At 37.2% G+C, this 23729-nt stretch overlaps 1 protein-coding gene across 3 annotated transcripts in view; it reads left to right on the top strand.

The window, feature by feature from the left end:
• The window catches only part of LOC149832274 (glutamine--tRNA ligase-like), a 51428-nt gene extending 29181 nt beyond the window's left edge, over window positions 1-22247 (top strand). For all 3 annotated transcript variants that reach the window (XM_090014412.1, XM_090014413.1, XM_090014414.1), the window contains 7 exons: window positions 249-348; window positions 428-523; window positions 20479-20579; window positions 20761-20866; window positions 20957-21046; window positions 21126-21255; window positions 21599-22247. In XM_090014412.1, coding sequence (XP_089870538.1) covers window positions 249-348; window positions 428-523; window positions 20479-20579; window positions 20761-20866; window positions 20957-21046; window positions 21126-21255; window positions 21599-21693 — 718 coding nt within the window. In that variant the 3' untranslated portion in view covers window positions 21694-22247. The remainder of the gene's footprint in view (window positions 1-248; window positions 349-427; window positions 524-20478; window positions 20580-20760; window positions 20867-20956; window positions 21047-21125; window positions 21256-21598) is intronic.
• Window positions 22248-23729: the final 1482 nt, after the last annotated feature.

The raw sequence follows: 23729 nt of genomic DNA, 5'->3' as shown, positions 1-23729 counted from the left end.
AATGTAGGATAAGTATTATACATCAATTGGTCATTCCTGTTATGTTTATTCCTGTGCTAATAACATCTTGTGTCCGAGAACATAATCCCTATGGTTCAAGCTAGACTATTTAGCCTTATTTAACTTAGAAAACTTTCTGTTAAAGCTAATTATTGGATTCAATTTGTTTACATTGTTTGGTTTGATTCTCTTGGTTTCCCATATTGAACTTTTATCATGGTTGTTGTTTGTGCCATCTTTTGATGCAGTGATAATAGCACGATCCGTCTAGATCGCCTTGAATACCATGTAAGGGAAGAATTGAACCGAATTGCACCTCGAACTATGGTTGTGTTGCATCCGCTTAAGGTAATTGGTTTAGCCACTTTTTCATTTTCTTGACTATGAGTTGAATATTGAAGACAACCATTTGCTTATTACATTTCAGGTGTTTATTACAAATTTAGAACCTGGGTCTATTATAAATGTCGACGCCAAGATGTGGCCTGATGCTTCTGCTGATGATGTATCTGCTCTTTATAAGGTGAGTTTGGGTTTCATAGATTAAGCAAACATTAGTTTAACTTCCACTTTCTTTCTCTAATTTGTGCCATGAATGACAGTGCAATCAATGAGCTAGTATAATGAAATGGTAGGCTCCACGAATGCACTTGAATCTACTCAAAAGGAAGTATCTAAAAGATACTTTAGACAAGACCCATAAAAGGGTATAAATGGAAAAGCATAGAAATAAACGACACTTTATTTATGAGAGCAAAATGCTTAAAAAGCATTTAGAGGAACAATTTACACAAGGGGATGCACCCCTATTTATACAAGAGTATTAAGGAGAGCTCATAAGGAGCTCTCTCTTTCTAGCTGTTGGAACTTCCAATAGCTAGAATTCTAGCCGTTGGACTAGTTCCAACAATTAGAAAGTTGGTCAAGTTCCCACTGGAACTTGATCAAACTAGATGTATCTAGTTCTAATAGAACTAGATATCAAAAACAAAAAGAAAAATTACAAAAAAATAAAAAAGTATAAATACAAAAATATCTAATAATAATATTATAATAATAATATTATTATATATGTGTTGTTTACATTTTAACACTCCCCCTCAAACTTACGGTACAATGAACAAAAGTTTATCTAAAAGGAAGTGAAATCTAAGAGCCGCGAGAGGCTTGGTGAAGAAGTATGCTAATTGGTATTCTGACGTCACATATGGCAGATTAATGGTTCCATTCAAGTACTCATCTCTGACATAGTGACAATCCATCTCAATGTTTTTGGTGCGCTCATGAAAAGTCCGATTGCTTGCGATGTAGATTGCGCTCTTGTTGTCACAACACATTCGTGAGGTCTGTGTTGCTTCAGCTCCCATATCAACAAGCAGTCACCTGAGCCAAACAACTTTCATTGTGGTGGTTGTCATGACTCTATATTTAGCTTCAGTGGAGGAAAGAGAAACCTTCTGCTACTTTTTGCACCTCCATGATATTAGAGATTCACCTAAAAATACACAGAAACCAGTGGTTGAGTGCCTATTATTAGGATTACCTCCTCAGTCAACATCAATATAAGCAATTAAATTTAATGGTGACGATGCAGACAAAAAGATTCCTCGTGAGAGAGAACTCTTTACATATCTAATAATACGTAAAACCGCTTCCATGTGAACAAAAGTGGGAGCATGTTGAAACTGCCTAGCTGTGTTTACAACATGTGCTATGTCTGACTGAGTGATGGAGAGATAGGAAAGTGCTCCAACAAGTTGTCTGAACGGAGTGGGATCATCAAGACACTCTCCATCATCAATTTTCATTTTAACATTGACCACTTCTGGAGTGTCTACCTTATCATCTGTAATGCTAGACCTGTACATAATATCAAAAACAAATTTAGATTGAGATATCAAATACCCACGAGGGGAATAAGCAACTTCTATTCCTAAAAAGTATCTCAATAATCTTAAATCAGACATTTCAAAATGAGTTTTAAGAAGAGTTTTGATATTGGTAACTCCCTGTTTGTCGCCTCCAGTGATGATCATATCATCCACATAAATAAGAAGGATGATGATACCTGCATCAGATTGCTTAATAAACAAGGCAGTGTCAGTCAAATAAGAATGAAATCTAATATCAGTCATAACATGACTAAATCTATTATACTAGGCTTTTGGTGCCTGTTTGAGGCCATAAAGGGCCTTCTGAAGACGAAGTGTTTTACCCTTAGTAATAGTAATACCAGGCGGAGCTTCCATGTAGACTTTTTCAACAAGACTCCCATTTAAGAAAACATTTTTGGCATTCATTTGAAATATAAGTCATTTTTTGATAGAAGTCAAAGCAATTAAAGTTCTAAGAGTGGTCATACGGGGCAAAGGTTTCTTCGTAGTCAATGCCATACTCTTGAGCATAACCTTTAGCTACGAGTCATGTCTTATATCTTTCTAGAGTCCCATCACTTTTGGTTTTGACTTTATAGACCCATCTACAGCCTATAGGTTTCTTTCCGAGAGGAAGGTCTTGAATGGACCAAGTGTTGGCCTTCTCTAATGCATCAAATTCTGTTTTTATAGCTTCAACCCATTCTTCATGGTTTTTGGCTTCAGAATAGGAGGAAGGTTCAACATAGGATTGGATTAATGCAAGGGCTGCCCTATACGAGGGTGAAAAAGATTCGTAAGAGATTTTTTTTGGGAGGTATTGAAATTCTAGAAGTCTTACGAGGAGGAACTTCAGAAAACCTTTCTAATGCACATGGTGGGTGTTGCTCTCCAACTCTTCATCTTGAATATTGCAGACCAACATCCCTACTGGTTTGGTCTTCACTATCATTTTAAAAAATAATAAGACTTTGATCATTGTCAAAGTTATATTCAAAATCCTCTTCATTGAATTTTGAAGCTAAATCGATTAAAAAGGAATATTCAGTAATATCTTTGGATTTTTTACTTTCAAAAGAACTTTTTTTTCTAGAAAAGACACATTTTTTGATATATATAATTTATCATTTTGAATATCATAGCACCTATAGCCTTTTTGATTTTCAGCATATCCTAAAAAGGCACATGGGATTGCACGAGGGGAGAATTTATCATTTTTGTTTGTAAATACAAAACATTTGCAATCAAAAACTCTTAATCTAGAGTAGTCTGAAGCTAAATCATAAAATTTTTCAATTGGAGATATATTTTTTAATGAAGAAGATGGCATTTTATTGATGAGATAGGTGGCAGTTAGAGCAACTTCAACCCAAAAACCTTTTGGAACTTGACTTGCAATTAGCAAAGTCCGAGTGGTTTCCATAATGTGACGATGCTTGTGTTCCGCAAGACCATTTTGTTGAGCGATGTGTGGGCATGATCGTTGATGAGTAATGCCATATAGATTAAGATAAATTTTAAATTCTCCAGACATAAATTCCCCCCTGAATCGGTGCGAAAAATGAAAATATTACTTTGAAATTTGTTTGTGACCATTTTATGAAATATTTGAAAGTGAGCAAAAACTTCAGATTTATTTTTGAGAAAATAAACCCAAGTGTGTTTAGAAAAGTCATCAACAAAGATGACATAATACACATAACCACCTTTAGAGATAACTGGTGCGGGTCCCCAAACATCCGAATGTATTAACTCAAGAGGTTTTGTAGAGACAAAGGTTCTACTAGAAAAAGATAATCTTTTCATTTTACCAAGAATGCAGTCTTTACAAGCAAAATTTTCAGATTTACAAAATTTTCCCAAACTTGGGAAGTATTGGATTTTTGACATATGAGGATGGCCAAGTCTTTTGTGCCATAATTCTGTTTCTAATTTCTGAACATTTAAACAAAATACATTCTTTGGTAGTTCCAAAAAGTCCATGTAATATAGTCCTTCTCTATGGCCTTCCCCAATCAACTTCCCTGACTGGCGACCCTGTATCCAGCAACCATCAGAAGAGAAGGATATATTACATTCATAATCAGAAATTTGTGAAACATATAAAATGTTCAAATTTAATTTTGGGATATATCTAACTTATGGAATACAAAAAGTTTTAGATTTTTGAAAACTTTCAAAACATCATATTCCTTTTATTTCAAGAGATGTTTCATCTGCTGTAAAGACTTTTGATATACTTGAGTTATTTTTAAGACATTCGGATAAACATTTAGCATTTGGGGTCATATGAAATGAAACACCAGAATCTAAGAGCCAAGGAAAGTTACTTGGACTGGATACAGATGCAAATGTCGCTCCAGTTGAGGCTTCAGTCGAAGAGGATACCCCTTTGCGAATAGGTTGAAGATTCTTCATCAGTTGAGCCATGAAAATAGATGCATCTTGATCTTTTGGATCGGTTTCAACAGATGCAACCCTCTTTTAGTCTCTCCTTTTTAGCTTCAGACATTGAGGCCTATATTGCCCCAGTTCATGACAGTGGTGACAAATAACTTTTCTTTTGTCAAACTCATCACTCTGCCTCCCAAAATGAGGCGGCCTATAAGTGCGATTATGATTCCTTGGTCTAGACACAACTAGAATTGAATCATCATAAACTTTTGGAGTACTCTTTCTAAGACGATTTTCCTCCATAGTTAGTTCTTCAATAGTATCCACAATAGTAGGGATTTTACCACGATGAAGTAGAGCCGATTTGGTGGATTCAAATTCCGGTCTTAATCCATTCACAAATTGGTAAAAGTGTTCCATATCGAGTTGTTTTTGACGGAGCTTAATATCTTCGGCGCAATGCCATTTTGGCTTTAGAATAGCCAATTCTTCTCAAAGTTCGGACAACTCATTATAATATTTAAGAATAGTTTTGTCATTTTGAGTTAATGTCCGAACTTTTTCTTGAAGAGTACACACATAGGCAATATCTTTAAGGGAATACATATTTTTGAGGTATTCCTATGCCTTATCAGAATGTTTAAATTTAGCGAGGCTAGAACATTTTTTAATGTCTACACTATTAATAAGCCATGACATTATCTTTGCATGCCCCATCCTTCACTCTTTCTATTTCTTTTCATAAGAGGCTAAAGCCTTAGTCTTCTCCTCTTCCGTTAGAGGGACTTTCTTATCACCCTCTTTTTTGGTCAGAGATAGTTTAGGTTCCGAATCAGAACCATCCACTATTCCCCATAAGACTTTTCCCCATATGTGGTGCTTCATAATTGAAGCCCACATCACATAATTAGTATCATTCAACTTCATGGGTATGATAGTGACCTTATCATGGTCATCCATCATTTACAAGGGTGTGAAGAAGATGAAAAAGAGTGTTTAGGGTCTGAATCTCATACCAGACCCGGGTCCATTTATGTACAGTTTTCATAGTATAACTTTGTATATCTTTTTTTTATTTCGGGTTTGGATATTATACCAGATCCGGACCCAATGTACACTCAAACCTATTAATATGTACTTTAGGTCACAATTTCTTTTTACAGAAATCGTGACAGCCGCACCTCCTTTACTTCCTCTATTCCCTTTCTCTTTTCTCCACAGGTTCCAGAGCAAGTTCTCACATGGTATCAGAGCGAAGATCCGTCTAGGGTTGAAGGGGCTTCCGAAAGGTGCGATCGACCGATCAAAGGTTTGAGGTCCCTCTTTCTCTTATCTTCTACTCTTTCTCAGTTTCCTTTACTTCTTTCTACCTCTCGTTTCTCCATCTTCTTTCTAATTCTTCTCTGGTGAATTCATATCCATGTGGGTCTGATATTCACGTGAATCATTCTTCACGGAAATCCTGTGCACCTCAAAGAAAAAAGGGAAAAAGAAATTCTGTTTCACGTGAATCGCTGAAATCGATTCATCCATTCACGTGAAACCCCGATTCTTTTCACGTGAAACCCCAATTCTTCTTTCCTCAGGATCGCATCCTCTCTGTGTTAAAAAAAGGGGAAGTTCTGATTCACGTGAAACAACAAGCTGATTCACGTGAAACTGAAACGACCCACGATCTCTCTTTGCATCCTCTCTGCGTCAGATCTAAGATATCAAGTTATTTTTGTTGTTCGTATTGGCTGTGTAATAGCGTCAGATCTGAGATATCTGATTCTGACACGATCTCTCTAATCCTTTTAAGTGTCTCCTCTTGCCGTCCTCTTGCTGTTACAGTCGATATTCACATTGCTCTGTCTGAAAATGCTTTTAGATTAACATTTTTATTACGTTAATCTCAAATCTCATAAAAGAGTAAGGGAAAACTTAGGTCTGATTCACTTTTTTAATCTGACAACCCCTGATCTTCAACTTTAAGGTTTCTTAGTAAAAAAAAAAGAGGGCGATCAACAAACTTCCCTGGCAGAAGACTGAGCTCTTTGTGAACACTCTTGTTAAATTTCCTTCCTCCATGGATTCTTATTCTTCTCAATCACTCTCTTCGAGCTTTCTTAATCAACTCGTTTTCGAAAAATTAAACACCTCAAACTTTTTGATTTGGAAGAGACAAATCATACCTTTTATAAGGAGCCAAGGTCTCTTAGGCCACCTGGATGGAACCACTCCAATCCTACTAGAATTTGTTACGAGAGAAGAGAAAGATGATAAAGGGGCAAATTCAATTGTGTATGTCAAAAATGCAGAATATCTCAACTGGGGAAGGAAAGATCAATCAGTAGTTGCTTACATCACTTCTACCTTGTCTCAAGAGGTTCTTGTTGCAATCCCTGACAATTGTACAACCCTACAACTTTGGGAGAAATTGGTTCAGACGTATTCACAAGTTTTACAGGCGAGGATGGTTTTTCTTAAGAGGGAATTTCAGCTCCTAAAAAAGGATTCCATGACCATCATGGAATATCTCAACAAGATGAAGACTATCACAGACCAACTTGCTGTTATAGGATGTGCCGTGAGTGACAACGATATGGTGCAACAAACTCTGAGTGGATTGGGACACGACTACAACATGATCGTCACTTCACTATTGTGCCTGCCTACTCTTCTTACTTTTGATGAGTTGCAAGCTAAATTGATTCAGTATGAAATGACCTTGAAGGGATTTTCTGAAGAAACACATGCTCGTTCAAATTCCCAAGCAGTTCTTGTCACAGGAGTGACTTGTGGTCGAGGGTGAGGAGGACAAGGGCGAAATGGACACGGAGGACGTGGATTGCTTCCCACTCCAAATATCACTCAGGGACAAAGGTCCTTCCCCACTTGCTTCCTTTGCAACAAAAGGGGACATATCAAGGCGAATTGTTGGCACAACCCCGAAAATAAAGTAAAGGCTCCACAGACAGAAGAAAAAGGAAAACCCACTAATATTAGAGAAAATAGAGAGATTAGAGATCTGTTAATATCTGCTCTGTCAGAATTGAAATTAAAGCAGAATGATCAAGGCACATGGTTCGTTGACTCAGGAGCATAAACTCACGTGACTGGCGATACAAGTAAACTTTATAACCCTATCCCTTATTTTAGCAAAAGTAAAATTGTCACTAGAGATGAATTCTCCCATCTTGTTTCTCATATTGGAAAATCTGTCATTCCCATGTCACATTCTACTCTTGAACTTACTGATGTCTTCCATGCTCCAAATATCAAGAAAAATATTGTCTATTTCTAAGCTTGTTGATGACAATTATGCTTCAGTCGAATTTACTCCCTTCTCTATGTAGGTCAAGGACCTTTGCACGAGGGAAACATTCGCTGAAGGAAAGAGACGAAGCAATATGTATGTCTTTGAAGAAGCCCCATGTCATTCTATCTGCCCTATTCCTCCGGATTCGAAGTCTTAATTAGAGTCATGTTCCTTTTCTTCAACAAATGTTTTTGGTATTTCTGAATGTAATAAGCCTTCCTTTTGACATAGTCGACTAGGACATTGTGAGAGTCATTTTATTGAGAAACTTGTTTCTAATAATCTCATTCCAAAAGAAAGTTTCAATGTGGATGAAAAAATCTAGTAAGTGTTCCAGTTGTTTTTTATGCAAAAGTCATGTATTGCCTTTCCATTCTACTAATAAGAGAGCTTCAAAGCCTTTTGAGGTAATATGTTCTGATGTATTGGGACCTGCCCCAATTGTCTCTGGATCTGGAAGCAGATACTACCTAATCTTTGTTGATAGCTACTCTCGATACACCTGGATATACTTCATAAAAAATAAATTAGAAGTTTTCCTTTTGTTTCAAAACTTTCTTTCCTTAGTAAGAAATCAATTCTCTGAGGCCATCCAATTCTTCCAATGTGATGGAGGTGGGGAGTTCTTATCTAGTGACTTTATTTCTTTTCTTCAAAATAATGGGATAGGAAGAAGGGTGCCCTGCCCTCACACCCCTCAACAAAATGGGATTGCTGAGCGAAAACACAGACATATCATTGAAAACGCCATAAGTATGCTTCACGATAGTAACCTTCCCATTAATCTGTGGACAGAAGCTTTTCACTCTGCCATGCATGTGATCAATAGATTGCCTATGATTGTTCTAGAAAATAAATCTCCCTATTAGTGTCTTTTTGGAGCTCATCTTAGTTATCATGATTTGTGTGTCTTTGGATGTGTTTGTTATGTGCATATTGATCGATCTCTAAGAAATAAGTTTCAAGTCAATGCTCAGAAGTGCAGATTTGTGGGATATGCCGACGACTACAAAGGATATAGGTGTTACGATCCTGACAACAGACACATCAGAATCTCAAGAAATGTCATCTTTGATGAACACAATTTTGATCACAAGGCAGGCACATCGGATATGTTCTCTACCACCATCGAATTTTATTATCCTTGGCTGAATTCAGAACTTTTAGCTAGTTCCAATGAAGTCTGCTCTCCAGATTGTGGGCAGTAGGAAGAAGAAATGTCTGAGAACATTGACACTTCGGGATTACAGAATGGGGAAGAAATACCACCCGTACCGGGCAGATACAAGGGCATTTGCTATACTAGACAGAGAACGACAGTGCTAGATCTTTCAAATAACATCTCAGCAGGTGCACCTACCTCCTCACATACTTTTGAGGCCAGAAGATCCAATCGCATACGACACCCCATTGATAGATGGGTCTGTTATAACAACTTCTCCTTGGACTTTCAGCTCTTCTTAACTGCTCTGAATAAGGAAGATGAACCTATCATGTATTATCAAGCAGCTACTTCTACTAAATGGATAGAAGCCATGAATGATGAAATGCAAGCATTACGTGAATATGGTACTTGGAAAATTGTCCCCAGACCACCTGACAAAAATGTTGTTGGATGTAAATGGGTCTACAAAATAAAGTATAAACCAGATGGAACAATTGAACAATACAAAGCGAGACTGGTTGCAAAAGGGTTCACTCAAGAAGCAGGACAAGACTATGACGAGACATTCAGTCCTGTAGTGATAATGGAAATGATTTGAATTATTCTTTTCCTGGCCGTTGAACATGGATGAAAGTTGAGTCAGCTTGATGTTAAGAAAGCGTTTTTGCATGGAGATTTGAAGGAGGAAGTCTACGTGGAATAACCCCCTGGTTATCAAGAGCAAAACTGTAAAACACATGTGTGCAAGCTAAAAAGAGCTATCTATGGCCTAAAACAAGCATCTCGCTCTTGGTTTGACAGCTTCTCACTTGAGATTCAGAGGCATGGGTTCTCACGTTCCCTACTGGATCACTCATTATTTATTTTTAGAAGTCAGAATGTGATCACTCTTGTTAATTTATGTTGATGATATAGTTATCATAGGAAACTCTGAGGATAATATCAGAGAAGTTAAAAATCTATTAGGACAGAGATTCAAAATGAAAGATCTCGGAGCCTTGCGCTATTTTCTTGGCATAGAAGTCGATAGCCAGGCTCATGGCTTGATCCTCACTCAGCACAAGTATACGATAGATGTTCTCAGCAAGTCAGGTATAAAAAACTGCAAACCTTTAGCAACTCCTAGTGTGCTTCACCAAAAATTAAGTGCTCATGATGGAGACCTGTATGAGGATCCCACTAGGTATCGCAGCCTAATAGGAATGTTGCAGTATCTCACATTTACTCGACCTGATATTGTTTATTCAGTCAATCAAGTGTCTCAATTTATGCACGCACCACTTACTGGACATATGGAGACGGTTAAGAGGATCCTCAGATATCTGAAAGGGACCATTGGAGATGGGTTGATATATTCTTTACAGTCGTCTGGTAAGAATGTGCGTGAACTTACTGTATACTGCGATGCAGACTGGGCAAGAGATCCTGATGAGCGAAGGTTTATGTCAGGATATTGTGTTTTTATTGGGAGAAACCTAGTCTCTTGGAATAGTAGAAAACAAAAGGTTGTTGCTAGATCGAGTATTGAAGCTGAGTATAGATCCATGGCTGCTGCTACTGCTGAAGTCACATGGGTCATGCATTTACTAACTGAAGTAGGAGAAGCGATCTCTCCGTCTACCTTGCTGTGTGACAATCAAAGTGCTCTCAATATGTCATTCAATCTCGTACACCAGAGTCGCGCTAAGCATATTGAAATCGACCAACATTTTATGAGACAAAAGGTGAACGAAAAAGAGATTGAGCCTGAATTTGTTGACACTGAAAGACAAGTTGCAGTCATTTTTACCAAGGGTTTGACAAAAGATCGCTTTTGGATGCTTAAAGGCAAGTTGTTCATGGTTCAGAACCATGATAAACTTGAGAGGGGGTGAAAAAGAGTGTTTAGGGTCTGGATCTCATATCGGACCCTGGTCCATTTATGTACAATTTTCATAATATAACTTTGTATATCTTTTTCTTATTTCGGGTCTGGATATTATACCAGACCCGGACCCAATGTACACTCAAGCCTATTAATATGTATTTTAGGTCTCGATTTCTTTTTACAGAAATTGTGATTAGCCGCACCTCCTTTACTTCCTCTATTCCCTTTCTCTTTTCTCCACAGGTTCCAGAGCAGGTTCTCACAGAATATAGTAAGGAGAAGAAGAAAAAAAAAATAGAGAAAAAGGGAGAAAATGATACAATACAATGTTGTTGCTCAAGTCCTTTTCTCCAAATGGATCCTCTTGTAGTCGATAGAAGAGTGATAAAACACTCTTTTGGCAAGTGATGAAACACTCCTTTGTAAGTGACGAAACACTTTTTGTAAGAACAAAATAATAACACACCTTTACACGAGGCACGAAAATCGAGGCGAAAGTTTTTCAAGATCTAAGAGGTCCGTAGCTCTGATACCATGTAATGAAATTGTAGGCTCCACGAATGCACTTGAATCTACTCAAAATGAAGTATCTAAAAGATACTTTAGACAAGACCCATAAAAGGATATAAATGGAAAAGCATAGAAATAAACACTTTATTTATGAGAGCAAAATGCTTAAAAAGCATTTAGAGGAATAATTTACACAAGGGGATGCACCCCTATTTATACAAGAGTATTAAGGAGAGCTCATAAGGAGCTCTCCTTTTCTAGCTGAAACTTCCAACAACTAGAATTCTAGCCGTTAGACTAGTTCCAACAGCTAGAAAGTTGGTCAAGTTTCAACTGGAACTTGACCAAACTAGATGTATCTAGTTCTAATAGAACTAGATACCAAAAACAAAAAAAATACAAAAAAATAAAAAAGTATAAATAAAAAATATATAATAATAATATTATTATATATGTGCTGTTTACATTTTAACAACTAGCACTTCATGGGTTGGCCATGTAATTCTTAGTTTATTGAATCTTTCAATGCCTAAAAAATGATTTTTCATGCATAAAATAAGTTAAGGCATTATTGTTGCATAACTTGTTAAAGGAAAGAACAAAATCTTTCGTTATTTTAGTGATTTGGACCAAGGTTGTAAGTATCGTGTCATTACCCATATCGGTCGGGCCCAAAATAAGATACGGATTGTATAGTATATAACGTATTGTAAAAAATCATAAATTTCACTAAAAAATTCTTTAAAAATCTAAAACAAATCTGAAAAAAGCAAAAAAAAATCATAGAGTACAAGAACACAATATATTTATGTAATACGATTAACTAAACATAGATATGTCATTACACAATTAACAACACACATTGTATAAAACATTTAATAGCACAAAATTCTTTAAACAAGATTATATCAAGAAGGGCAGTTGGCCCAGATGGTATTCCTATTGAGGCTTGGAAATGCTTGAGAGAGAAAGGTTTAGAATGATTGACAAATCTTTTTAACAAGATTTGGCGGACAAATAAGATGCCTAATGAGTGGAGGAAGAGTACTTTGGTGCCTCTATATAAGAATAAGGGTGATATACAAGATTGCACAAACTATCATGGTATAAAACTCATGAGTCATACTATGAAACTCTGAGAGAGGGTGATTGAGTCTAGGTTGAGGAAGGTTGTCATGATATCGGAGAATCAATTTGGTTTTATGCTTGGAAGATCAACTATAGAAGCTATACATCTTCTTAGACAACTTATTGAGAGAAATAGAGAGAGGAACAAAGATTTGCATATGGTTTTTATTGATTTAGAGAAGGCATACGATAGAGTACCTATGGACGTTCTCTGGTGGACAATGATGAAGAAAGATGTTTCTCTCAAGTACATTAGTATAATTAAAGATATGTATGAAGGAGTAATAACCAATGTCCGCACTTGTGGAGGGGTGACAACCAATTTTCCTATAACGGTTGGGTTACATCAAGGATCTGCTTTAAGCCCTTTCCTATTTGCTATAGTGATGGATGAGCTTACGAGACCAATTCAAGAAAATGTGCCGTGGTGTATGTTGTTTGCTGATGATATTGTTTTGATTGATGAGTCTAGAGCTGGGGTTAATGCTAAGTTAGAGTTATGGAGACATACATTGGAAGCAAGAGGTTTTAAGTTGAGTAAGAGTAAGACAGAATACATGGAATGTCGGTTTAGTAAGCAACGAAGTAGTGATGGGAATGTAGTGAAGATTGGTGAGCAAGAAATACTGGGGGATGATTGTTTCAAATATTTGGGATCTATCATTCGAAAGTATGGAGAAATTGATGGAGATGTAAATCATAAGATAAAGGTTGGGTGGATGAAATGGAAGAGTGCAACTGGAGTGTTGTGCGATCGTAAAATTCCATTGCGGTTGAAGGGAAAGTTTTATAGGATGACTATTAGGCCCACTTTATTATATGGTACAGAATGTTGGGCTGCCAAGAGACTGTAATGAAATAAGCGGAAGAAACCAAGAATGCTAAAGCATTCACTATGTCCCACACGGACAAATGCAACAAGCACAAGAGAGAAAATCCACTAAGGGATATACAAAGGGCCTTATAAAAAGGCTACACACATGAAAAATAATATCACTATTATTGAAGAGGAGCTCTCTAGAGCAATACTACATACATGAGGGGTTCCCCCTATTTATAAGAAGAGGAGACCAAAGGGGCTCCCAATAGAGTCGTTGGGAGCCCCAACGGTCACATATGTGACCGTTGGGGGCCCCAACGACTCCATTGTGGGGCCCCTTTTCGGTATCCAAAAAATCCAAAAATAAAAATAAAAAGAAAAATAAAAAATAGTGAAATACGAGAAACAAAATAAGTACCCCTATGGGGTACTTTGTGAAATGACCATAATACCCCTATCGGGTATTATGGTATTATTACATATGTTTTAACACCCCCCCTCAAACTTTACGGGGGAATGACCGAAAGTTTGCCAAGGAGGAACAAGAAGCGAGGAGCAGGCAGGGCTTTGGTGAAGAAATCAGCAAGTTGATATTCTGAAGTGACATATGGCAGTGTTACTGTCCCACGAAGATATTCATCACGTACATAATGACAATCCATTTCAATATGTTTCGTCCTCTCATGGAAAGTGTGGTTGCTGGCGATGTAGATAGCACTTTTGTTGTCGCAACAAAGCTTCGAAGCCCCGGTAATTTCGACTCCCATATCTTGAAGAAGACTTCGAAGCCACACCAGCTCCATTGTAGTGGTTGCCATAGCCCTGTATTCTGCTTCAGTAGAAGACAATGAGACTTTCTGCTGTTTCTTGCACCTCCAAGCAATTAGCGAATCTCCCGTAGGGCGTAGGATCGTCCAGCAGAACTCCATCCTCCAGTCGTAGTTTAGCATTGATAACCTCGGGAGTCTCCACCTTTTTATCATCTGAAATCCCAGATTTGGAACATATGTCTGCAGCAAGCTTCATCTGTGACAGTATATACCCTCGAGGAGAGTATGCAACTTCTATGCCAAGAAAGTACCTGAGAAAACCCAGATCAGACATATCAAAATTATGTTTTAACATATTTTTAACTTTAAGAATACCGCTTTCATCATTGCCAGTGATGATCATATCATCAACATAAAGCAGAAGGATGATGATACTATTACCTGCATTTTTAACAAAAAGAGCAGTGTCAGTATAACATGAGCGAAATCCCAATTGTAACATGATAGCACTAAATCTATCATACCAAGCCTTAGGGGCTTGTTTAAGACCATATAAGGCTTTTAATAACCGAAGGGTTTGACCTTGGTTAACACTGATTCCCGGCGGAGGATCCATATATACTTCTTCATTCAACTGACCATTAAGAAAGGCATTTTTAACATCTAATTGGAATATAGGCCATTTCTTAGATGATGCTACCGCAATTAAAGTTCTAACGCTTGTCATGCGAGCCACAGGAGCAAAAGTCTCCTCATAATCGATGCCATATTCTTGTGAGTATCCCTTAGCAACTAATCTAGCTTTATAGCGCTCTAGGGAACCATCACTTTTTGTTTTGACTTTGTAGACCCATCGACATCCTATAGCTTTCTTATTTGGAGGAAGGTGAACTATTTCCCAAGTTTTAGCTTTATTTAAAGCATCTAGTTCAACTTTCATTGCTTCAACCCAATGAGGTATACTTTTTGCTTGATTATAATGGGAGGGTTCATAGTAAGAATGCAAGGCTATTAGACAAGCTCTATATTTAGGTGAAAGAGTTTCATATGAGACAAACCTATTAGGTGGAATTGATTCTCTAGAAGAACGCCTAAGGGAGGTTTCTTCTAGGGGTTCATTAAGCCGCAAGAATTTTTCTAAAGCACTAATAGGTTGGGCTTCCTCACGCCGAGTGTATACTTGGAGATTGTCACCATTAGTTGGTGATACATCATCATCATGAGAATCATGAGTATTTTCTAAAATTTCCGGATGACTCAAAGAGTCATCATTTGAATCTTCTAAAAGATCATTGATAAACATATAATCAATTTCATTTGATTTTTCCAATATGTCAAATCCATTTTCATCTTCTAAAAAGGTTACATCTTTGGAGACAAATAACTTATTGTTTTTATGATCAAAGCATCTATAGCCTTTTTGATTTTCACCATATCCTAAAAATACACATTCTATTGCTTTAGGTGACAATTTATCTCTTTTATGTAAAAGAACAAAGCATTTACACCCAAAAATCCGAAGACGATTGTAGTCGGGTGTCATATTAAAAAGTTTTTCATAAGGAGAGATATTATTCAATTTTGAAGATGGCATCCTATTGATTAAATAGGTGGAGGTTAACACGGCTTCGGCCCAAAAATTTTTAGGAATATTTTTAGAAATGAGTAAGGATCTAGTGGTTTCCAAAATATGCCTATGTTTTCTTTCCGCTAGACCGTTTTGTTGAGGAGTTCTTGGGCAAGATTTTTGATGACAAATGCCATGTTGTTTTAGATATGCTTGAAAATCATTTGATAAGTATTCTCCACCCGAATCGGATCTAAGAATGGATATTTGACTTTGAAATTGATTTTGAATTTTTGCATGGAATTCTTTAAAGAAGTTAAAAACTTCCGATTTAAAGTTAAGAAAATAAATCCATACATATCTAGTATAATCATCAATAAAAGTAACATAATATGAATAACCACCTTTAGATAGAACCGGAGATGGCCCCCAAACATCGGAATGCACCAATTCAAAAGGTCTTGTTGTCACAAAGGATCTAATAGGAAAAGGAGTAGACTTCATTTTGCCAAAAATGCAATCTTTGCAATTGATATCTTTTTCTTTACAAAACTTGTGTCCAAAAGGAAAAAGATACATTTTAGAGTAACTTGGATGTCCAAGCCTTTTATGCCAAGTTTCAATATTTTTGTCTTGGACATAAGTACAAAATGAGGTATTTGGAAGCATTAAATTATCCATAAAATAAAGGTCTCCCTTCCTATGGCCTTGCCCAATCCGCTTCCCGGACCGGAGATCCTGCACAAAGCACCCTTGGGATGAGAAAGATATTTCACATCCATGGTCGGCTATTTGAGAAACGGAAAAGAGGTTAAGGTTTAATTTTGGAACTATTCTAACTTTTGGAACAAGGAAATTTTGAACATTTTTAGAATCAAGAGTTCCAACACCATTTATTTTGAGAAAAGTTCCATCGGCCGTAGAGACACAAGACATTTTTGAATTGGTGTGCACATTGGTTAATGCATTTTCATGAGGGGTCATGTGAAAAGAAGCTCCGGAATCTAAAATCCAAGAGTACGTACCGGGAGGTGATGATGAGGCAATGGCGGCACCGGAGGTGGAAGAAGTGACCTTTAAGATTTGTTGAAGAGCCAAGGAGATTTGTCCAAGGGTGTCTTTGAGATCCCCGTTCTTGCCGTCATCTTCTTTGGTGGTGGATTCTTCAACGGAAGCCACCTTTGGCTTGAATGCCCCATTTAGCTTTGGGCAAACGGGTTTAATATGTCCCGGCTCATAACAATGGTGACATATAATCATTTTTCTTCCACCACTCCCTTGCTTACCAAAATGAGGTGGTTTGTATGTTTTAACATGATTGCCGGGTTTAGATACGGCAAGAACTTCCTCTATGCTTTTACCCATGCTATGCCTAGTCTCTTCTTGAGTAATCTCGGCAATAGCTTCTTCTAAGGGAGGAAACGTGGATCTATGGAGAAGTGAGGATCTCACTTGTTCAAATTCGGGACGAAGCCCAAATAAAAATTGAAACAATCTATCTTGTTCCATTTGTTTTTGTCTTAGAACCACATCCTCCATAGATACCCATTTAGGCTCTAAAAGAGCCAATTCATCCCACAAAGGATTTAGAGCACTATAGTAATCTTGTATGCTCATGTCGCCTTGTTTTGTGGTTCTTACTTTTTCTTGCAAGAAATAAGCTCTTGCAAGATCCTTTTGGGTAAACATACCCTTCATAAAAAACCAAGCTTCATTTGCCCGGCGGAATTTTGCAATATTTGCACATACCTTAAGTTCGACATTATTCATAAACCATGCAAGGATTTTTGCATGGTTGCTCTCCCAATCTTCCATTTGATGATTATAATCTTCAATGGCCTTGAGACGAGCATCGCCTTCAAGTGCTTTCTCTTGATCTCCTTCCATCTTTGTGAGCTTAAGTTGGGGTTCCGGAACGGTTCCCATTACATAACCCCAAAGCTTCTTGCCTTTGAGATTATTCTCCATTGCGGATGCCCACATCATGTAATTTTTTCCATTGAGTTTGAATGATAGATCGATCTTGACTTCCATTGCTACACAAGGAAGATGTGAGAAAGAAAGGAAGTAGAGAGAGACAAGATTTTACCTTTAGAAGATCTTATGGCTCTGATACCATGTAATGAAATAAGCGGAAGAAACCAAGAATGCTAAAGCATTCACTATGTCCCACACGGACAAATGCAACAAGCACAAGAGAGAAAATCCACTAAGGGATATACAAAGGGCCTTATAAAAAGGCTACACACATGAAAAATAATATCACTATTATTGAAGAGGAGCTCTCTAGAGCAATACTACATACATGAGGGGTTCCCCCTATTTATAAGAAGAGGAGACCAAAGGGGCTCCCAATAGAGTCGTTGGGAGCCCCCAACGGTCACATATGTGACCGTTGGGGGCCCCAACGACTCCATTGTGGGGCCCCTTTTCGGTATCCAAAAAATCCAAAAATAAAAATAAAAAGAAAAATAAAAAATAGTGAAATACGAGAAACAAAATAAGTACCCCTATGGGGTACTTTGTGAAATGACCATAATACCCCTATCGGGTATTATGGTATTATTACATATGTTTTAACAGAGACATCATATTCAAAAAATGAGTGTAGCTGAGATGCGTATGCTGAGATGGATGTGTGGAAATACAATAAAAGATAAGATTCGGAACGAGGAGATACGTAAGAAGGTAGGCGTTGCACGCATTGAAAATAAGATGAGAGAAAATCGTTTACGGTGGTTTGGACATATTCGTCGTAGGCCTAATGATGCTCTAGTTAGAAGGATGGAGAAATGGGAAAATATATTAGTTAAAAGAGGTCGGGGTAGGCCTAGGAAGACATGGATGGAGGTGATAGGAAAGGATATGAATGCTTTGAACCTCACCGAGGACATGGCATTAGATAGAAATGATTGGAGGAGAAGGATTCATGTGGAAGACCCAGAATGATTTTCTTTTTTGGTTTCATATCGCCGACCCCAATTGTTTTGGGATGAAGCCGTAGTTGTTGTGGTTGTTGTAGCACAAAATTCTTTAAAAATCTAAAACAAATCTGAAAAAAGCAAAAAAAGTCATATAATGCAAGAACACATTATATTTATGTAATAAGATTAACTAAACATAGATATGTCATTACACATTTAACAACACACATTGCACAATACATTTAGTAGCACAAAACATTTAACGTTTATCAACACAATACATTTAACTAAACATAGAGTTCAAAAACATATATCTATATATAAAAGTCATCTTCAGTATCAAATTTCAGCTCAATGATTTCCTTTATTTATTGCATCGTGATGATGGATCATCTTCATCTTTTGAATCAGGACCACCTTTGACAATTTCTCTCCCACAAATGTTGCACGTACTTGTGCATTTCTTTTATCATCTTTTATAAGACTAGTAAGAAGCTCAACACGAATATTTACATAATTTCATGGTGGAGTTGCTATGCCCCACAATATGACATTTAAATCTATACAATCCTTCTTGCATTACAAAACCACAAAAGTTACACTTCACTATTCCTTTCAAACACATGTCCAAGTTAATTGGTGTATAATATTTTAATGCATGATTCTTTGAGAGGAATCCTCCAAGACCTTCACCCTCCATCGACCTCCTAGAGCTCCGATTATTAAATCTAATCACTACAAAGATGTAAAACAATGCTCAATAACACATTTAGGGATTTTTTACCTTAACCTACTTCCTTGAGTGGAAAAATGGTGAAAATACACTCTTACTTGAGTAAACCGCAAAAGCCATCTCTCTTGCTAACGGATCGCCCCCCAAATCGCTCTCACGACTCCTAGGGTGTATCGATACCGCTCTAATAGCCTCTATCCAAATGAGGAAGTCGACCCTCAAGAGGCCTTTAAAACCCAAAAAATAAAAAATATGATTCGACTTTTTTTAAATTGCATTGAGTACGATATAGGGTTGTATCGTACGATACAACCAATACGGATATGATGCACATCATATTGCGATTCGAGTGTATATTGTATTGTTAGAGTAAATAGTAACGATACATATCATACGATACGGTACAATACTTACAACATTGATTTGGACTGTTAATATATTCTCTTGATCTTAAGAAAAAATGTTTGATTGAAGTATGCCTATATGTGTGTGTGATGGTGGGTGGGCATTCCTGGACTCCATTCTCGACTCTAGCATGGTTCTGGTGCCAAGGTTGCCAGCATCCATTAAGGCATGAACCATATATCATTTGCCAAGCTTCAGTATGTATTTACATCCGTAACCTGTCAAGATATGGCCTGTTTAAGCAAAATTGTAAAAACCAATCAATTAGTCTCTCCAATGGCTGGTCTTGACTGGGCATTTTAATGTCAACATATGTGCTCAGTATCATTCTTCATAACCTGAATATATTTTCCGCATAAATGATCTTTGATAATGTAAACATCATTGTATACCGTTTTTTTGATTAATAGTTCTAATGTGTATTATTTTATGTGTATGTCATTTTTTGTCATATGAAGTTGGCCAATGTGTCTGGTTTCTGCAGTCTAATCCAAATCAATGGCTAACTATTAAGCTATTGATTGCAACCATCTGTAAATGATGGTTGATACATGGTTTTATATATCTTTTTGTACTACAACAAGAAAGCTGCATATGTAGGTTCCATTCCATATGTAAGCACATTTGACTTGCTGCAACAAGAGAAGGAAGCACATTTTGCTACTCTTTCATATTGGCTTGGTACTTCATATGTACATCACCTTCATTTTGATAGGCTTTTGCTAAATCTATCTGATGGCATGCGAGACTGATGGATAGATCTGTTGTCTTCTGTGACCATATTTATTGCATTCAATTGCCTCCACAGGAGCTGCACTCTCAATATAATTTGACTGCTGCTTTCTTTTAGTTAAATTTGTTTTCTAAGATTTATGTTGTCAAAACAAATGGCTTCTTGGTGTTTGATGGAGGTCTATTTCATCCTTTTATTCTGCCTTTTCTTAAAATTCAGATATGCTAAAAATCTTGGTAGATTGCATATTCATTTGAGCACTCAACCAAACATTTTGGCTCCTGTAGGTTCCTTTTACAAATGTTGTATATATTGAGCAATCAGATTTTCGAATTAAAGACTCCAAGGATTATTATGGCCTTGCTCCTGGTAAAAGTGTCCTGCTCAGGTACATTTTATATCTTTTAGAAATATGTTACGGTTTGGTCATTCCTTCTGTCTGTGCATAGTCTTCACCACGAATAAGGTGTTTTTCTCCAATTTCTTTTGGTACTTTGGAGTGGTCAAATCTAACTAATTCAAAATTTCAGAACATAAATGGATCTTCACATCATCGCTTTTTGTTGCAGATATGCATTTCCAATAAAATGCACTGAAGTTATATATGGTGATGATAAAGAGACCATTGTAGAGATAAGAGCTGAATATGATCCTTTGAAAAAGACAAAGCCTAAGGTTTTGCTTTTGCTGTTGGTTCCTTTTCTACCTAGGTGCATACAATTAATACAGCATTCAATAAATCTTAAATGTCAAAACGTGATGCAGGGTGTCCTTCATTGGGTTGCACAACCTTCGCCAGGGGTAGACCCACTCAAAGTGGAAGTGAGGATGTTTGACAAATTGTTCCTTTCAGAGGTAAATTAAATTTATTTTCTCAAGCAATGGCATAATTCCATGATCCAGATTACTTATAATATCGGTTTTCATGCATCAGAATCCTGCAGAACTGGATGATTGGCTTCATGACCTCAATCCCAATTCCAAAGAGGTGATACCAGCAGCATATGCTGTGCCAACTCTGGCAACTGCTGTGTTGGGAGACAGGTTTCAGTTTGAGCGGCTTGGTATGCTCATGAACCCTTTATTTTCTGCTTCTTTGTAAACTTGTCATAGGAAAATTTTATTTTATTTGAATTTAAGCAGCGAGCTACCTAAACAAGTGTTGGATCAAAGATTGAAATTTCTACAACAGTTATATTTTGCTTTGTTTGGATTTGAAGAATTGAAAAAGTTCATCATCATTCCAAATATGAGCTATTTGCTGTTGAGATAGCAAACCAGTATTGTTCTTGTTACTGTATCTTGAGAAATTACTTAAGAGAACTTTAAGCTGATAAAGAACTTTATTGCACTTCTAGGTTTAGCTCGTTTTCTTTTAATTATTTTGTGCATTTGTTCTTTTAACAGGATACTTTTCAGTGGATCTGGATTCTACACCCGAGAAAATTGTCTTCAACAGGACCGTGACCTTGCGTGATTCATACGCGAAGGGTGGGAAATAAGTTACTGCTGGTCCTTGCAATTGTAAGCAGTCGTGATGCTTGTGGGAGTCCCAGATTACCAATATACGTGAATATATGCTAGAAAGTTATATAGGGTTCAAGAAATTCTTGGGTTACGTGGAGGATCAATCACTTAGGCATCGCAGGACATTATATCTCAAGAAGTTTCGAGTGCATCTCTTTCATCTGGATATGCCAGAAATTGTCAAGCAGCATGGTTCAATGGGGTTTCAATGCATTGTAAGGCAGTTCTTCAATCTATGCAGGGGCTGCAGTGAACTGGTGACCTCTATGAATTGTTCCTTTTTGAGACCGTATCTTTCGATTCTGATGCTGGCACATATTCTCATGGATCCCACTTGGATTTAATTATATTTTTTATAAGCACTTGGATCTAATTATTTATTCTGATGATTAAAGGACGAAAAACTCATTTAAATTTCCCTAGGGGTCTTCATGATGTCTTTTGTGACCGCACTGCTTGTAAAAATGTTGCTTCGTCCTGTTAAAAATGTGATTTATTTCTATCTTAAAGACGATCTAGTTTATTTTAGCTGTTCTTATACCACCAGCTATATGATTTTAGCTTGCTCATGACATTTTTTTTTTCCAGTCAGACTAAGCTTTTGTTGGAAGTGGGATTTTTTGATGAATACAGTTACCAATCTTCATTGCATTTATCTTATGCATCCATAATGTCCAGGAATTCATCACTTTGAATCCATTTCTTATGCATAATGCAATATCCCAAATAATCCCACCTTGGATCATGGATCAGCAGTCAAGTTCAAAGTGCAAACACCCTGCAGTTAGTTGTGTGTGCACGTAAATATCTGCCCCACTGTTTCTATTGGTTCTTGGGAAAATGGGACCTGCCAAATCCATCAGGCTATCAACAAACAGTGCTCACACCAGTCCAGCCTCTCTTTTTTTTTTTTTTTAAAGGCAAGCTGGGGTTAGGTCGACCCTTACCAGTTGCACAGCTATACCATTGGGTTTTGAACCTGCAACCCCAACACAAGGTGACGTGCACTAGCTGCTCCTGCCAGACAAGCGGAGCCCCGTTGGTCATTCCAGCCTCTTTTCTTAAAACAAAACCAAGAACTTGAAAATAAAAAAACAACAACCTAGTGATGCTTGAGATTCCACTTTATTATTTCTCCCATCTTAAACACCCAGCAATACAGCAAAGATGGTGATGTATCAGAAAAATCCTGAAAAGATGGGGACGTAGAAGAAAAACTTGATTTTTAGAACTATTTGCGTAAGAGCATATGAAAGAAAAGAGGGAAAAAAAATGGTTTGGAGGCTTCTGGGGTTTTTAGGGTATTGGGATTGGGCATCACTTGATAGACGATATTTTGAAAATATCGCATAGTGATATTTTGAGAATTATTGGCGACAAATTTGTGGCATAGGGTTTACAGTTTACCCAACTCAACTCAATATAAGTCAGACTTTAGATTAATCTAAAGCAACTCTGGTAAGCTTATCGGATCCACTCAGCAGGGTCCACATGTTATTTGGATCGAACCTAGTTTTAGTGGTTCTAAATCAGATCCAAAACCAACCAAGACCAGATGATGATGTCATGCAACCGAGGGTTTTTGCTTGTGTAAGCCATGAGCGTTTTCTGACTTACAGACGTCAAATCACCGGGTCTGTCCCTCTGGGCATCCTTTTCAAGGGAAAGTAGCTTCTCTTAGAGCAGGTTTGGAAGTGAGAAAGATGTAGGAAAAATAATTCAAAATGGAAAATCTGTATAGATTTTTCAACCTTTTCAATTGAGAGTCTTTGGTTGAGAGAGTTTTTCTAAAAAGTACACTTTTTGATAGGAAACATTCCTCCATGAGAAGGGTGGAAAAATATTTCTTACTAAGAGAAATTTTTTTTTTACACTCCCTACCACCCATCTCACCGCATCTCATCACCACCACTACTGACCATCTCACCACCACCCTCCTCTCATTTTTTCACATTTTCCTACTTTGTTTTTCTTATGCTACACAAACAAGGGAAAAACTTTCTTTTAAAAA

Source organism: Nuphar pumila, chromosome 7 (genome assembly GCF_984573655.1).
Source record: "Nuphar pumila chromosome 7, dmNupPumi1.hap1.1, whole genome shotgun sequence".
Taxonomy (NCBI): domain Eukaryota; kingdom Viridiplantae; phylum Streptophyta; class Magnoliopsida; order Nymphaeales; family Nymphaeaceae; genus Nuphar; species Nuphar pumila.
This window is presented reverse-complemented; position numbering and strand designations above follow the sequence as displayed.